The sequence below is a fragment of the Mustela nigripes genome, chromosome 15, assembly GCF_022355385.1.
Source record: "Mustela nigripes isolate SB6536 chromosome 15, MUSNIG.SB6536, whole genome shotgun sequence".
Classification (NCBI taxonomy): Eukaryota; Metazoa; Chordata; class Mammalia; order Carnivora; family Mustelidae; genus Mustela; species Mustela nigripes.
In genome coordinates, this window is record NC_081571.1 from 19,947,180 (window position 1) to 19,965,709 (window position 18,530).

The 18,530-nt window shown below is 38.5% G+C and overlaps 1 protein-coding gene across 2 annotated transcripts in view; it reads left to right on the forward strand.

Moving 5' to 3' along the window:
- FREM2 (FRAS1 related extracellular matrix 2) overlaps nt 1-18,530 on the forward strand; it is a 162,769-nt gene that overhangs the window by 133,286 nt on the left and 10,953 nt on the right. For both annotated transcript variants that reach the window (XM_059378217.1, XM_059378216.1), the window contains exons 15-23: nt 1,110-1,241; nt 3,183-3,514; nt 12,212-12,404; nt 14,018-14,122; nt 15,516-15,643; nt 15,747-15,881; nt 16,648-16,774; nt 17,625-17,812; nt 18,022-18,168. In XM_059378217.1, coding sequence (XP_059234200.1) covers nt 1,110-1,241; nt 3,183-3,514; nt 12,212-12,404; nt 14,018-14,122; nt 15,516-15,643; nt 15,747-15,881; nt 16,648-16,774; nt 17,625-17,812; nt 18,022-18,168 — 1,487 coding nt within the window. The remainder of the gene's footprint in view (nt 1-1,109; nt 1,242-3,182; nt 3,515-12,211; nt 12,405-14,017; nt 14,123-15,515; nt 15,644-15,746; nt 15,882-16,647; nt 16,775-17,624; nt 17,813-18,021; nt 18,169-18,530) is intronic.

The following is an 18,530-nucleotide window of genomic DNA, read 5'->3' on the forward strand; positions in this document are numbered from 1 at the left end:
TGTACCACCTTTATATATTCAGGACAACTATTTATTGATATCATACCATAGTAAACATGCTCTTCTGTTAGGATTAAAATATATTTTTGTTAAGTTTCTCTTAAGACCAAACTATTATGTTGGTCCCAAAGGGGAAAAAAAGTTAATGCCTTAAAATGAGTCCCCTTATTAATAGAATAGACAGCCCAGACACTGGAGACTGCCTCTGATTTTATTGCTATTCTAATAAATACTTGCCTATTTTCTTTGTTTTGCACAAAGAGAAAAGAGATTATATATTGCCTAGTGCTCTTAAAATTATAAACCAGCATCTTAGTCCCTTCCATAATATTAAAATGAAAACATCACAGTTCTTTTAGAGGAAAGATCGGAGGCATATTTTCATGCCAAAATTCTTGAAGATCACTAACAGATAGATAGATAGATGATAGAAAATAAGTCTACATCACCATGTGTTTCATTATGTATATGTGTATATCCGTATCAGTATCTTTTGTATCAGTATGCATATTATAAATTGCAACATATATTATAAATTATATTATGTATTATAAATTCCAATACACATACCATAAGAAGTTACATGTAGAGAGAAAACCCGACTGTGTACATTTTGCTTTCTGACTCTAAGGAGTTTTTGTTTTAAAAACGAGCTCATTTTTAGTGTATTTGATTATGAATAATGACACTTTATGGCTAGTCATGTATATTATTCTAGGGAAAGGATCCAGTTCACTTAATTACAGTTACTCTTTTCTTGCTGGCTTTCAATCTTCTTTTACTGTGTCTGTTCATATTTTATGAGAACAGTTTTGTAACTATTATTATAACCGAGAATGTCCAGTGTGTATTTAAGTACATTGAACAATAATTATTATTTCTCAGACTTTATCAACTACCTGCAATGTAAAGAAGTAGCAACTAAACCACCACCCTTTCTTCTCACACCAGGGTCTGTGACTTTTTTTATAGCTGCTTTTAGCAATGCCTTAGTCCACAGGGAAGTTTTAATAATATTATTTAAAAAATTATAGTGCCTAGCTTAAAAATATTCTTTAGGCATTGTCTGTTGTGTTCTTTTGGCATAAATATGTTCATTTTTCCCTGAGGTCTGTGTCAGCCCCGGGTGCCAGGGACGGTGGGAGCAGAGCCATTCTCCGCTAAGCTGCGCTATACGGGCCCCGAGGACCCAGACTACACAAACCTCATCAAGCTCACGGTCACGATGCCACACATAGATGGTAGGTGGCTTGGGTAAGCACATCTGTGGGAGTGGTTTGGGCTCCTCACTACCCGGTTTATGCCACTGAATACCCAAAATGTTCATTTTGCAACGTCACCTTCAAGTCTGTTTCTTTCAAATGATTCTGCTTTCTTTCTATCCTGTTTTTTTAAAAATCTGACAATTTAAGCATTCTTTAAAATTAAATAAATTTAATACATTGTCCAAACACAATGGAACAAAACTTTGGTCAATGTGCTAGTTTTTATGAAATGGTACGACTGTGTGTTTAAAACTCTTGAACTTGGTCTTCCAGTAAAGCATTTCAGTATCTCATTGAGCATGTATTTGCTATTTCATAGCTGGAATTTAAAAATCCAATTTATAAATCGTGTTCATTTGCTCCAGATAGGAATTTATGAGTTGATAACTTCATCCACACTGTGAATATTTCCCCAGTACAGAAAACATCTTCAAGTTCTGTTCTCCTCAACTGACTTTATACCTAAATTGTTAATATGAATTTTATTACTTGGTAGTTAGTTATATTTTAAGTAGTGAAGCAAGAAGAAGCACAAGGCAGTGTTAGGAACAATAAGATAGAATTTATCTTTCTTGGAAAAAGAAGACATAATTCTGCTTTTTCTGCTTATTGCAAACCCAAATTTGTGCTGGTGGGAGGTAGGTGGACTGGAATCTACACCACTTTACAGCATAATGTGGATCCTGTGTATGACCAGCTCGTCTCTAGGCTCACGTTGGAGGTGTGACTCAGAGGTGCAAAGGACCAAGGGGGGAACCCATCGGGAAAAATCAAACCTGTACAGTTACTAATGGGAAGACTGGTCCCTCATGCTACTCCTAGAGCTGACTTGGCATTGTCTGACATGGTCAACAGCCACAGCTCTGCCAGAGCTGGGTAAAAGCTGACCAGTTCTTTTGTGAGGCTAGAGTTTTGCTCAGGGAGAATCTGAGAGCAAGAAGGGGGAAAGGTTCCAGGAAAGCACCTCTCTCATGGTCCTTTTTGCTGCATCCTCATGCCAGAGCTCAACAAACTCTGGCCTCTGTGCCAAATCCAGCTTACTTGCCTGCTTTCATAGGCTCTTGCAAGCTAGAAAATGGTTTTTATGTTTCTAAATGTTGGGAAAAAAACAAAGAAGAATATTTCATGGAACATGAAAATTACACGAAATTATGCTCCATTGTGCATGAAAAGTTTTATTGCACAGTTATAGGAATTCTTTTGCATGTCTTCTGTGGCAGCTTTCTATCTAATATGGAGCATCGAGCAGTTGAGACATAGACCTTATGGCTGCAAGTCCTAAAATATTCACTATTTGGCCTTTTATGCAAGAAGTTTGCCAGACTATAGCATAGTGGTCATTTTCAGACATTCTGGTCTCAAGACATCCTGACAAATTATTTAGGATCTCAAAAGCCCATTGTTTTTATGAGTTATATCTATAAATAGGGACTGGATTTAAAATCACAACTAAGGAATTATTAAATACTCATTTTTTCATTTATTTAAATATAATCTACTACATAGTCACATGGAAAACAGACTTTTAGGGAAAATAGCTCTAACTTATAAATCAAAAAAAATATTGTGTTTTTTTTACATTTTTGAAAATACCGTTAATGTCTGTCTTCATAAAAGGCAGCTGAATTCTTTTATCTCCCTCTGCATTCAATCTAGGCAATATGTGATAACTCTGAAAAACTCCACTTACTGAGAGAATAATGGTGGAAAAGTCAAATAATGTCTTAGAATCATTATGAAAATAGCTTTAATGTCACAGATCTCCTGAAAAATGCCAAGGACCCCCGGGATACCACGTTGATAGTAATCATTGCTGTACAGTATTTTATAGCACTTGTCTTCTTGAGAACAAAGAAATGATCATTGTTCTAAATCCTTTCCTGTTGACAATGGCAATATGATCACAATTCCTTGCAGGCATGCTCCCTGTGATCTCTACTAAAGAGCTGTCCAACTTTGAGCTCACCCTCAGTCCTGATGGCTCAAGAGTTGGAAACCACCAGTGCTCCAACCTTCTGGATTATACCGAAGTGAAGACTCACCATGGTTTCTTAACTGATGCTACAAAAAATCCAGAAGTAATTGGAGAGACGCATCCTTACCAGTACAGCTCATCTATCAGAGGCTCTAGTACCTTACGCTTCTATCGAAACCTGAATCTGGAGGCCTGTTTGTGGGAGTTTGTTAGCTACTATGACATGTCAGAACTTCTCACTGACTGTGGGGGCACCATCGGGACAGACGGACAGGTAGGAATATTGAACATCTGAGCTTTGGGCACTGGAAAAGTGAGTTGGTTTTTTTCAGGTATCCAGATTTAGACTAAATCCCAACTCTCGTCTTCCATTCTGGTGGCGAAGGTCATTAGGTACAAGAGGAAATTTGCGTGAATGGTGTGAAAATTCATGTCTGTTTCTGGAACAAGGTGTTGAAATTTTGACACATTTTTTTAGTGATGGGCTCAAAACATCTTTGTGTCAAAGGTCACTATGTAATTGTTGCTGTAAATTCCAAATATACTCTGATATTATAAAAATCCAAATATTAATTTCTCTCCAGAGTATACATTATCATTTATTGTGTATATGTACAGATGTCCATGTTGTGTCATAAGCCATCTAAAGTGAAGATTTAAAATTGGTCAGCCCAGTTTTTCTCCCTCCTTTTCTTCTTCCACCTTCTGTCTTTCTCTCCTTCTACCCCCTTTACTCCTTCCTAGTTTCCTCCCCACTCCCTCCCCACCCTCCCCATCTGCTTCTTTTCTCCATCACTAACATAGTCAAAAGTATTTTCATTAAAAGCTTATTGTTATTTCTCCTCTGGAGTTACTGACTCCTTTTCATAGCACACAGATATTTACATATAAAATACACAGCACAGGGGCGCCTGGGTGGCTCAGTGGGTTAAAGCCTCTGCCTTCAGCTCAGGTCATGATCCCAGGGTCCTGGAATCAAGCCCCACATCGGGCTCTCTGCTCAGCCAGGAGTCTGCTTCCTCCTCTCTCTCTGCCTGCCTCTCTGCCTACTTGTGATCTCTGTCTGTCAATTAAATAAAAATAAAATCTTATACAGCACATACATGGACACACAGTCCCTACTCCTGTCATCATCACCAAAGTTGTCAAAATGATAAGGTAGCAAGATCTCCATTAGCAGTTATGATAGAATTTAAAATATGTTGGGTATAGTTGAGAAGTGTAATGAGTATTTGAACTAAAAGCCACGCTCTGTCCTACCTGGACTAAACAAAGAGTTCATATAAGTCCACTTACACATTAAAGTATTGACTGGTACCCAGGATGTATCAGGTCTTACAAGATTTAACCAGAGTGAGGCTGATGTTGTCTAGGCTATATCCCTGTGGTGTTAAAATATAGATCAAGTAGTAGCATAAGAAAGAGAGATAGTGACTGAGTATTGGTTTACCACCAGGACAGAGCTGTGAAACACAACACATTCTGGTGCTGATGAGCGAGGGGCAGTCATTCATCTGAGTCCATTTGGGGACTATTGGACCCTTAAGGGAATGAGACATTCTCTCCATCTCCTCTAAAAGCAGCAAAATACGCAGAAATTTGCATGGATTAGTAAAAATTCCCAAAGAGCAATAGGAAGACAGTGTGGAATGTGGAAAGGGCTTGGGTATTAGAATCCAACAAATGCAGACCTAAATTTGGCTCTTATGTTTTCTAGCCTTGCGTCTTTGGGCAAGTTACTTAAGCCCTCGAAAGTGTCACCTCTTCCGGTTCCTCTTTCCCAGTGTATCTTTGCCACCAGAAAAAAATACGAAAGAAAAATGTCCTGCCCCAGAATAAAAATTCTCATATTAACGAATCTACCTCAGCCTTTTTCTTTATAGACACTTGGTGAATAGATTCCGCTTAGGGTTTCATAAGAGTTTTGCAAACTTTCACATTTATGAATTTACGGTGGAAAAATGGAAAAAAGTAAAGGTAGCCATCAATATGGACTAACTGTCTTCAGGCAGCTTTGTGGTTGTGTTGCCCACTCTTTAGCCAACAGATCCTGAAGGAAGCCAGTGCTGCCCACGGCCTGTTTGTCCTCTGCCAAGAATGCATGCCCCCAGCCAAGTATTTAATAGATGTGACTTTCTCTCTTGTAGTCCTTTCCTCGACTTGGCAGCTTAGATCAAGATGATCGCCATGCAGACAAATTTTACTCTCTCGTAATTGCTTCCCCCAGTCAGCAAAACTGACTTTTTGTGTGTGTGTTCTTAGTGGCTGCAGCTACCTCTACAAAACATTGGCAAGTCCCTGCATTTCTCTGTGATTGAAAGTGGTTTCTAACACTTTCTGAGAAAGATTCTCTACCTTCCCTAACCTCTCACATTCAGATTATTTAATTTATAAGACAGAGTTGCTAGACTGAAGACATCATCTGCCATATTCAAGATAGTTCTCTATTCATAGCAAATGAAGTTTTATTAAGTTTATTAAGATATTAAGACCATTTCTGCTTTTTTCTCATCTCCTTTATTGCATCTTCCTTCATTAAGGAAATATGAGCTGAACACCTCCTCTGTGCCAGGGACCATCCTAGGGATCTGGTGAGGAAACCAGAGAGAGAGCTTAGACTCCCAACAAAGTCGAGTTGTAGGAGTCAAGCCTCATTCCTATAAAAGTTAAGAATTTTACTTGCCAAGAAAGAGAAACGTGGGCTTTTCTAATGATCTTCAATCCTAAAATCTTTTTTAATAGTTTCTAAAATATAAAAGGAGATGGATAGCAGGAAAAGAAAAATAGATATAAATTTAAAAATGATACTGCTCCTCTGTTTTGTGTGACAAAACAGTGTTTTGTAAATAAAAATGTAAATTGTTTTGGTGTACCATAAAAAACACTTGTGGTGCAAAATAATTATTAAAGTTAAACCAAGTTTTTAGAAACTATTGGATACTTTGGTGGTGACTCTTCTCTTGAAAACAACTTATTTTACAAATGAAAGCCCTCAGTTCATTCCACTTTTCAGGAGCCTGGCTATTGGTCCTGCCAGGACTGAATCTTAGCTCTTTGTTAGGTAAACACCTACTGATAACATTGTTCCAGGAGCATAAATAAGCTACAGAAATGCAATTCCATGTAAGTTTGCACTGCAAACATTATATTGTCATTTACTTATGAGAAGGCATAATTTTCCATGATTTTGGAAAAGTAAACGTGTTTTTTCCTAGTTGCTTGGTTTGAGGAATAATCTTTCTCCCTTATTACTGTGTGTTGGGATTTAGAAATATGGAACAACTTTAGGGCAAGAATATATTTAAAAGTCATCTCTTTCCATCGTAGTATTTTATGCTTAGTACTTGGATTTACTCTTTTACATGTATGTTACTCTAAATCATTTTACAAGAAATTGTAAGAATCCAAAATGTGGCTTACCTGGAGCATGTTGCTTCTTAGTCAACTTTGTCAATTATTTTTTTAATAGTGTGGTTTCTTTGTTGTTGTTGTTGTTTTAAGATTTTATATATTTACTTGGGACAGAGAGAGAGCACAAATGGGAGGGAGAGGGAACAGAAGACTCCCCGCCAAACAGGGAGCCTGATGGACAGCTCCATCCCAAGACCCTGAGATAATGACCTGAGCCAAAGGCAGATGCTTAACTGACTGAACCACGGAGGCACCCCAGTTTCTTTGTTTTTTAAGTAAGAGTAATGATAGTAGGATGGAAAGCTGGGGAACTAAAAAAATAAAAAATAAAAAATAAAATCTTTTTGTACTATCACTCTACACAGACAGATTTTTATAGTGTTTTCCAATGTACAGACACATTTTTGATAGTAGCAGTGTAATGTTCTTTATACCATCTTGTATACTGCTTTTTAACTTAACAATGGTGAGCATTTTCTCATGGCAAGGAAAATTCTTTAGATACATGACTTTTGTTGGCTACATAATATTTTACTTTGTGTGTCGTCATAACTTATTTAGCCATTCTTCTATTGTTGCTCATTTATATAATTTCTAATTCTGTTATTGTAAATATCCCATAGAGTTGTCCTTAATACTAAAGAATCTGTGGGCCAGTGTTGACCCTACCTCATTCCAGGGTCTCTTTTGTGCATCTCTGAGCAGATATGCCTTTAGAAAGGCTTGTAATTGGAGAGAAGCCAAGGTCTCTTTCTTCCAAGTGTTCCTGGATGTGGAGGCTGCTATTACTGCTAATCCCTTGGCTAAGGATTCTGACTTGTTAAAACAGTGTCCTCCACTGAGTAGCTAAGTACATGCTTTATTGGGACTTCAAGCTGTTGACATTTGTGAGCCTTCTTTACACATTCACAAACACCACCATCTTGATGATGTAGATAGACATCTTTCTGGAACAAAAGGAACAACAGAAATTACAACCAGTGGGAAATCCACACCAGTGGTAGCCCTCAGATAATATTCAAACATCTCTAGTTCAATTTTTAATCTTTGAAGTGAGCACAAACCACATATCCCACATAAAGGTGGGTAGGAACTGGATTATGAAATATTTAAAATGATTTCTGTTTTCAGCCTGTGTGGTCCAATTAAAGACCTTGAGCAGAAGAGTGTAGTCCTTGCTACCCAATATGGTAACCACTAGCCATATGTGGTTACTGAGCATTCAAAATTGAGGGTGCCTGGGTGGCTCAGTGGGTTAAGCCGCTGCCTTCGGCTCAGGTCATGATCTCAGGGTCCTGGGATCGAGTCCCGCATCGGGCTCTTTGCTCAGCGGAGAGCCTGCTTCCTCCTCTCTCTCTCTGCCTGCCTCTCTGCCTACTTGTGATCTCTCTCTGTCAAATAAATAAATAAAATCTTAAAAAAAAAAAAAATTGAGGTGTGTTATTTTTATAAAATACAAGCCAGATTTCAAAGACTTAGTAGGGAAAAAAGAAAAAACCTTCAAAAATAATGTTATACTGATTGCATATTAAACTATAATATGTTTGATATATTGGATTAAGTACCTATTCTTAAAACTAGTTTCACATATTTCTCTTTATTTTGAAGTACAGCTGCTAGAAAATTTTAAATTACATGAGTGGCTCACATTATTTTTTGTTTTGTTTTTTTTTTTTAAAGATTTTTATTTATTTATTTGACAGATCACAAGTAGGCAGAGAGGCAGGCAGAGAGAGAGAGAGAGGAGGAAGCAGGCTCCCCACTGAGCAGACAGCCTGATGTGGGACTCGATCCCAGGACCTGGGGATCATGACCTGAGCCAAAGGCAGGGGCTTTAACCCACTGAACCACCCAGGTGCCCTCACATTATGTTTTTATTGGATAGAGCTGGTCCATATACTTGAGTGTTAGCGACTGATTGTACTGAATAATCTTGGGCAAGCCAACTGACTTCTTCACGGCTTCAGTTCAGTACATGTAGAATACAGCCTTGCTCAAATGAAAGTTGCAAAGGAACATAATAAATCTAGATAGCTTTCATTGGTACATATGTATACTGCCAATTTCTGTAAGAAACAGTATATATATATATGTATATATACTGCCTACTTCCATAAAGCAATATGAATTTGGATAGCTTTTTTTAAATTTTTATTTTATTTTTTTTTCAGTGTTCCAATATTCATTGTTTATGCACCATACCCAGTACTCCAATGCAATATGTGCCCTCCCCAGTACCCACTACCAGGCTCACCCAACCCCCCTTCCTCCTCCCCTCCAAAACCCTCAGTTTGTTTCTCAGAGTCCACAGTCTCTAATGGTTCGTCTCCCCCTGAATCTGGATAGTTTAAGCTGGATGTCCAAATAAGTGAAGAATTCAGCTTACTGTGAGTTACCTCAACACTAGTCCCCACCTCAGTCAGTATTCTGTGTGCAACTTCTCTTTTAGCATATTCATTTTCTTTACTGTTCTTCCCTTCTCCTACCCATCTGACACAGCCCAGTGAATTTCATTTATGTTTTTAGCTGGCAGTACTTCCTCAAATATAGACTTGCTGCCCATTAGTAGCCACTTCGTAGCAGTAGTAAAAGTACTAGAAGTAGTAGTAGTAGTAGTAGTACTAGAAGCAGTAGCAGTACAAACTTATATCACTGTTACGTTTTCCAGAAATCTTGCATTTTATACTTTCCTTTTAAATATCGAATTTGAAGTATCATTTTGTTTTGCTGAAGAAACTTCAAACAATTGTAAGGACATGAAATCTCCTTTGTTGTGTCACAATTGCTTTAAGAGCAGTTACCAGATTTAACATCTCTTTCTTTTAGTATAAATGAATCCCTTAAAAACATCCTGTGATACAGGCTGAAAGAAAACTAAATGCTCATTAAGGTGATATCCAGAAGTTAGATTGACAGCACTGCGTTCTTCAGTTTTATAAGAACGAGCAGGTAGGCGACCTGGATGATTGACATTGTTCCATTGGCACTAGTTACTCTAGAGAGAAGCTCTAAGCACACAAAGAAGGCCTGGCCATAATGAGCAAGAAAATGCAATAAGATGCTGATCTCATGTCCAGAATTGGTCAAACTCTAGGTTGCCACAAGAAAGAAAATAAAAATTAGGGAACTTTATGCCAAGTAACTCGTAGGAAGTGAATATTAAGAGTTCTCTCTAAAATAGTGTACTCAATAACATTTGATAGAGTATAATGTTGGCAGAAATTTTTAGCACCTAGGCAGTTTAACTGGAAACTCATTCTTAAAACCTAATTTTTAAAAGATGGTGGTTTATTAAAACCACAGAATGAAATATTAATCTTAATTTCCACGGGCATATACATTGACTTGATCACTCTTCTTTACACTGAGTGTTAAAATTCCACTACAAGATCAGTTTTAACTGAGTGCAATAATATTGACCCTTAACAATATTATCTCAGAGGACTTTGGTTGCAAGGCCCCTCTTCTGCTAGCCGAGTTAGCAGATGATGAGGAGTGCTAGCTACAACACAGCTAGCAATCAAATGTTTCGCTTGGATGATGGTATTCTTTTTGTATATTTTTGTTGACAATTCAGGTCATCAATTTTGGGGGACTTAAGGGGTTTATTTTTTACTCTATGAAAAAGTGATAAATTATTCTTATCATTGATTATGTTATTCACTAACACGTGTGTATGATCCCTGTTGCCAGCTCAATGTGGAAAGAGAATGAGAATGGTATTAGAAAGCCCAGCTGGAACTTCTGTATAGTATGATCTGACCTAAGTCCATCTTTTCTTGTGTAAAAGATAGTTTTAATTGCCGAGGTCTTCTGCAGAGCTATTTTGAGAATTAAGTATGATAACATTGGTTAGGTGATCCTAGGACTGTCCTCAGCTTTGTTTGGAGTGTGATGAGGTGTGTTAGAGTAGAAAAGCAGAGGCGAAAGACTGGGTTCTAATACTGGCAAGGCCATTTAGAAAGCTTAAAGAATTCTATGAGAATTTGCTTTATTTCTTTGAACCTTAATTTTTCTCTCTTTCCTTTTCTATGCATCATCTTTACATCCATCCATCCAGCCAGCCAGCCAGCCAGCCACACATGCATATAAATATAATAATGGGGGGGGCGCCTGGGTGGCTCAGTGGGTTAAGCCGCTGCCTTCGGCTCAGGTCATGATCTCAGGGTCCTGGGATCGAGGCCCGCATCGGGCTCTCTGCTCAGCGGGGAGCCTGCTTCCCTCTCTCTCTCTCTCTGTCTGCCTCTCTGTCTACTTGTGATCTCTCTCTGTCAAATAAATAAGTAAAATCTATAAAAAAAAAATATATAATAATGGGGGAGAGTAAAAATACTAAATAGTTTTTGTTGTGAACCTAGGGGCTCAGTAACTGAATATTAGTTTATCTTCCATAACTACTAACTTTCCTACACAATACCTTAAGAAGGAAAGCATAAAATTCAAAGGAAGCCACTTCATTTCAACTAATTAATTTTATAACATATTACGTATTACATGTCATTACTCAACATGTTTGCTTGTAGATCTTTTTTTATTCTGTCTTCCTTTACATAATAATTTAAAAGTACCTTATAAATAAAATAAAAAAATAAATAAATAAATAAAATTTAAAAGTACCTTATTCATAATAGCTCAAAACAGGAAGCAACCCAAATGTCCATCAGTTGATGAACAGATAAATATGTGCTGCATATGCATGCAGTGGGATACTACTCAGAAATAAACGTATTGAAATGTGCAGCAACATGGTTGCACCTTGAAAACATAAGTGAAAGAAGCCTGTCACAAAAGATCACATAGTGTATGACTCCATGTATATGGAATATCCAGAACTGGCAAGTAAAGAGAGACAGAAAAGGAGTTGAGGGAAATTGGAAGGGGAGGTGAATCATGAGAGACTATGGACTCTGAAAAACAATCTGAGGGGTTTGAAGTGGCGGGGGGGTGGGAGGTTGGGGTACCAGGTGGTGGGTATTATAGAGGACATGGATTGCATGGAGCACTGGGTATGGTGAAAAAATAATGAATACTGTTTTTCTCAAAATAAATAAATTAAAAAAAAAAAAATAGGCTAGTGGCTACCGGGGCTGGGAGGAGGAAGGAACGAAGGTGTGACTTCTAACAGGTTTGGAATTCTCTTTGGAGGTGATGAAAGTGTCCTAAAATTGATTGTGGTCAAAGTTGCACCTCTCCCCGAATACATTAAATACTCCTGGTTTGTCCCCTTTAATCACTGAATTATATGGTATGTGAATTGTATCTTACTAAAGCTGTTAAGAAACAAAAACGACTGTGTAGGTATAATATACTCAAAATAATGCAATTGACTTTCAAGACTGCTGCCGCATATCCTTTGTTGCAAAGGAAGGTAATGGTAACAACTAGTTAATTGCTCCAGAATTAGGTATAGTAGTATAAATAGTATAAATGCTGTCACTTCCTTACCTCAATGGTCACTCAAAATCTCTAGCTGAGTGAAAGGAGAAAAGTGTCTTGTAAAAAATTAGGCTCCTCCAGTTAATACCGAATCATGCTGACAGATGTAATTTCATTGTTTTAGGTCCTAAATCTAGTGCAGTCCTATGTGACCCTTCGAGTGCCTCTGTATGTTTCCTATGTGTTCCATTCCCCAGTTGGGGTAGGAGGCTGGCAGCATTTTGACTTGAAGTCAGAGCTCCGCCTAACTTTTGTGTATGACACTGCCATCTTGTGGAATGATGGAATTGGCAGCCCACCAGAAGCCGAACTCCAAGGTGGGTAATAATTTGGAAAATGAGTTTTCTCATCTATTTGAATTATTGAATTATTGAATATAATTATTGAATTATAGATGATTTCTCACCTATTCTCATCTATTTGAATTATTATTGAATTAGGACTCAAATAGATCCTAGGATTTTTTTTTAACTGTAGCAAAATAAATAATAGAAGCAACTTTCAATAAATTTTATTTTTATGTTCAGTATTTTAAGATTATTTCATTTTGTCATGGAAAAACTAACGAAATCCTATCAGTGCCCAAAATTTTGTATAACAAGTGACTGTTATAGATATCATAAACATTTCATGGGTATTTAACCCTGACAGTCCATTTCAGGTGATTCATCATTTATGTGTTACACAACATAGTCTGTGTGTTTCCTAGGTTCTAGAAAATGTATAGAAGAAGTTCCTTATGAAAGTAAGGAATGAACCCAAGAGAAAAATGTATGCTTTTTTTTTTCTTCTGAAAATGAGCTAAGTCCTGGCTTCTCGTTCTGGCTTCCACAGCTTAACTAGCTTTGTGATCTTGAACATACAGCTTAGCCTTTGTGGCACTCAGTTTCTCCTCAAGGGTGGACTAGACTGCTAATAATATTCTTTTTATTTTAAATTTTTATCATTCTGTAATATTTTAGCTGGATGCTTTGGAACAGCAGTGGTAAGGACAACTAACTCCTAAGCACCTGTAAGCACCTGCCAAACTTTCTTTCAATCTCTGTATCAGAATAATAATTTAAAGTCTACAAGCATAATGCTAATTTATCTATCCATGGAATGAATAATTTCTTTTCAGACACATGGTACTGTTCTGGCTTCATGCCTATCTGAGCATCATGCTTGAATCACTTTTTATGAGCCAGAGAGAAAATACTATTGACAGTGTTTCAAAATTTGCTATCTTAAACAGATTTAAGATTGCCTTAAATTTATGTGAAAGGCTATATGATCACCCTGAGTGATCATTCTAAATTATTTTATATTTCAGTATTTTGGTTACACATCTTGCCTTGGAAAGTATATATTTAAGGAAATTTAATGTGGATCCATGCTGTGGTTCTCAAGTTCTACATAAGGATCTCATGGTTCCTTCTTGTTTCTGGAACCAACTTTGGTCAAATTGCCAAAAGTTTTGGAAAACCTCCAGAGTTTTTACTAAGTCTGTAAAATTTGGAATCATTCTGGAGAACATGAACCCACTTCCAAGTCCAGATCTTCAGAACTTGACAACTTTACTGTGTCTCTCAATTTACAACTTCATTTATGTAGACTAATGCTTTCAGGGAAAAAAATAATCTTGGCCTGTTGTCTATTTCATGTTGTCTATTTCTATCTATTTCATATTGTCTATCTGTTTATTTCATATTGACCTCACTCATGCTACCTGATTCTATTTCGCCTCCCTTCTTGATACCCTTTCTTGTTAAAAAACAAAGCAAAACAAACAAAACACTTGTGCTTCTCTTATCACTCAGAATTCTGATCACCGTCTTTGGCTAGAATACTTAAAGATGAGACATATCTGAATTCAAATTTGGAAGAAATCCTGCATATAATGAGTCCCTGGTCACCAGTGTTTTCACTCTTGTGCACTCTGCTCATATAGGTTCTCTCTACCCCACGAGCATGCGCATCGGTGAAGAGGGGCGCTTGGTGGTGAACTTTAAGACAGAGGCTCAGTTCCATGGTCTGTTCGTGCTGTCCCATCCCGGTAAGCCCTGTTATCCACAAGAAGCTGCTCCCTGCACCACAGAACACAGATATTTCAGGCCCTGCGCTACCTGACGAGCTATGAATCCAGCATCTAAACTTAACTGCAAGTAAATTGTCCATGTGACTTATCCAAAGGAGGGTTTGATAATTGTTAAGCTATATCTCATAAGCTACAAATTCATCGTTATCAACATAGCCTTTTAAAGAAAATACAAAATGATAGTAAATTTAAACAAAAACTCTACTGAGTTCATTTTAAGTGGAGTTTTCTTTAGATAAAGAGCATAGCAACCACAGTCCCCTTCTCTGCCTCAATTCTGTTGCATACAAAGTTGAATTTGAAGTCATTTGTTTAGCAAGGACTCCTCTGTTCACAGCCGTTTTCTGGATACAGTGAGAAACCTTTATAAGTAACATTGTACTATGATACTTATATTTCAGACATGTTAACTAATTACCTTTAATAAAGATTTACTGTGTCATTTTACTAACTGCGAACGCTGTGCTTTAAATACCAATAAGGAAGCAGGCACTGAAGTCCAATGCCCATGCTTTTTTTTTTTAAATATAAAGGACATCCCATTAGAAATATTTTTTTTATTTGACTCTCCATATCACTAACTTGGTGTTGCATATTTTGCCCATTTGCCAACTATTGTCAGATTGGACGGGGGACATAGTCCAATCCATGACTTCTCCGGCCTTCCGTTTTCTGGGTTTGAGCTCAAAACAAGGAAAGAATGGGGCCAAAATTCAGAAGAGAAAGGGGGCTCACTGTATATTTATGAGGCTGAGCTACAAGACATACGGACCCAAAAAGAATCATTTGGCTTTATTGTAACTGACAGTTCTGGAAAATAAGGATTTCTGGGTCTTTACAGATCCCTTCCACATGTCTACCTTTCTAATAAACTGAGTCTTTGTTTAGACACAATTGCAGGCAATCTAATTAAAATTAGGTTCCGTTTGTAAGTTGGGTTTGCCCTGCTGTGCGATGCTAAGAGACTAAAGTTGATCTCGGCTTCGGTGCACAATAAATGCATTCACATCAGCTGTTACTGCACTGCTGTGCCTTCCCTGGAAAGTTGCCCTGAACTATTTGAGCATTTCTGCACAATTATCTCTTCACAGAATCATAGAATGGGAAAAGCACTGAATTAGGACTCAGAAGGCACACATCCTAACTGTGTGATCTTGGGAGAGTCACTATAATCGGCCTCAGCTCACATTCTCCAAGGGGGGGAATGAAGCTAATTATACCAACACTGGGGCTTTGAAGGCTTAGTATTAAGAATAAAAGCAAGCAATGTGCGATCGGGTGCTTTGAAAACCCTAAGCTATTGTGCACTCTTACAGCCACTCTACCATTATTCTTACTGGCACTTTTCTAGCATCCTTCACGAGCTCAATGATCATGTCAGCTGATCATCCAGGCCTGACCTTCTCCCTGCGCCTCATCAGGAGTGAACCAACCTATAACCAGCCCGTGCAGCAGTGGAGCTTTATGTCAGACTTTGCGGTAAGTGACTCAGGCTCTTAACTGAACTTTCCTTTTCTGCTGCTTTGGGTGACACCTCAGATTCTTAAAGGGAAAACCTAAATGTCCTCCCTTCTCCTTAAAGGTACGTGACTATTCAGGGACTTACACAGTGAAACTGCTGCCTTGCACCACTCCATCGCATCAAGAGTACCGCCTGCCAGTCACCTGCAACCCCCGAGAGCCTGTCACCTTTGACCTTGACATTCGGTTCCAACAGGTGCGTCTCTTGCAGTTGCTTTCCTGTGACTTCTCCAATCCCACTTCATGAAGATCGTGGTTCACGTGTATCAGTAAATAAATAAACAAATACATAAATTCACGCCATGACTTACTAATTCTTGCTTGCTGAGAATAAAGGAAGTCAGACAGGAAGGAAGCAAGAGAAGAAGGAAGGAGGAAAGAACTGCCCTTCATCTGTCATTGGATCAGGGTATAAAATCCAGAGTTGAAGAGTACACAAGGGTTATTTTTCTTCTTATGTGATCTTTTCTCCTCCTGGAGTTTGCTGCCTTGGAGAGTTGAGGGTTTTCCCCAGAGTTCTTCTGTATGTCTTTGCCTCGTTCTTGATCTTGAAGGAAAACAAACATCCTATAGTTCACGACATCTCCAAGTACCTAACTGCCATTATATAGTAAAAGAAATATGACGACACTTTTGTCCAAGGACAAATATTAAGTGTTGGCCATGCACTGAGCATGAGAAGTACAAGTCCATATATACACTGTGAAAACAATGGAAAAGAGCTCAAGGAATGCTGTTTCATCCCAGCCAAAACATTTCACCTCACCAGTATCGCCTTCTCATGAAGGGCAGAGCCAGCGTTACAATCCCCTGTGTTAGTTTGGTCGGATGTGAAAACTGCGGTGCAGTCTTCCGTCATCTACATGTGCACATACAGCCCATGTGTGTGTCTGTGAATAAGGCATCTGTGCACCGCCAGGGCAATCGGCAACCCGTAACAGAGCTTTCACACTTGGTTTTAGGTCAGCGATCCAGTGGCAGCTGAGTTCAGCTTGAACACCCAGATGTACCTCCTCTCCAAGAAGAGCCTCTGGCTGTCTGATGGATCCATGGGATTTGGGCAAGAGAGTGATGTTGCCTTCTCAGAAGGTACCCGTTTCACAGATGAGACAGCCGCTCTGTCTGCTCGCCGCCACATCTGTTGTGCTTTGCTTTATTGGGATCATGTTTAAGAAGGGAAATGATCAGTGCTGGTGTACTCTTGAGAATATTACTGGGTCTTTACCACTTTGGCAGGGATGGCTAGGGCCACTGGAATTGGATATATGCTTCTAGATGGTTTTTCTTCTGGGGAAGTTAATCTCTATTTCCTTTGCCTAAGTGACTTTTGGAAACAATCTAGATTTTCTTTTCGTGAATCTTCTTTCCAGGTGCATAGACTCAAATACTGCAGCTACTTGAGACTGTCGGTGCCTCATGGTGAGGGTCATATCTGGCTTGTTCCTGGCACTTAGCAGAATGCCTAACACGCATGGTGGGAGTTCAGTAGTAGTTGCGAAACAGATGACTGACTGCGAGGGAATTTCCACAAACTCTCCTTCAAAATCACATAAAGCCAAGTCAGCTTTTTATCAACAGTTTCTTTTCTATATACTTTATTAGTCTGTATCCTGCCAAGTAATTTATCTATATGAAGTGGACTTTAAACCACAGTGGAATTATGAATATTAAATTATAGACCAAGCGTTGAGGTTATTCCCACTACTGACTGAGCATGGGACAGTCAGTAAATCTGCAGTCACTTGTGGTCCGTCCCCAGAGTGGTCTCACCTGAGGCCTGGGAGTGGATGACATCCTGAAAGTCTTCCAGTATTTGATGGCAGATTAGAAAAAGAAGGAAGTACTCTCTAGGGAGCGTTATTGTCACCAATGGTTTACAGAGTCATGTGGACAGGACTTACCATGTAACAGAAATGACACTTCCACGTATCTGTTTCAGGGGACATCATTTACGGGCGTGTCATGGTAGATCCTGTCCAGAATCTGGGTGACTCCTTTTACTGCAGCATTGAGAAGGTGTTTCTGTGCACTGGAGCTGACGGCTATGTTCCCAAATACAGTCCCACGAATGCAGAATACGGCTGCTTAGCGGACTCTCCTTCACTCTTATATAGATTTAAAATTGTGGTAAGTGCTTTAGCCCAAACAGTGAACTAGGTAGATGTTCAAAGTTCAATGTTTTCATCTGGTATTTAAAAACAATAACCTCTTTTTAAATGAAACACAATGGTGACATTGTATGGTCATCTGTACTTGCACAAACCTAAAGAAACCATTCTGTACTTGTAGAAGTTGGCATTATCTACAGCACTCCTCATTTTCTTTATTGCTTAAAGGACAAAGCTCAGCCAGAGACGCAAGCCACCAGTTTTGGAAATGTCCTGTTTAATGCCAAGCTAGCAGCCGATGATCCTGAAGCTATTCTCTTAGTGAATCAGCCTGGATCCGATGGCTTTAAAGTCGACTCAACACCACTCTTTCAGGTGGGCCAGTAATAAGCCACTTACACCAGCTCTGTGAGCACATGCAAATTATTTAATATTGGGATCATCCAGGTGTCTTCTACGAAAGGGCAATGATAGGAATACTGCATAAGTAATCATAACATTGTATAAGGTAATGCAGGTAAGCCACACAGGACCATAGTGTGCACCTGGTAAGCATTCTGTAAACCCTAGGTATTATTTTTATTACTGCATTCACCTTATTTTAAGGCTATGAGTAATGAAGACCCTTATTCAGCCCGGAATAGAAATCTAAGTCTGATGTTTGGAAACTCTGATTTGATTTGATTTTCTTTCTTTCTTTCTTTCTTTCTTTCTTTCTTTCTTTCTTTCTTTCTTTC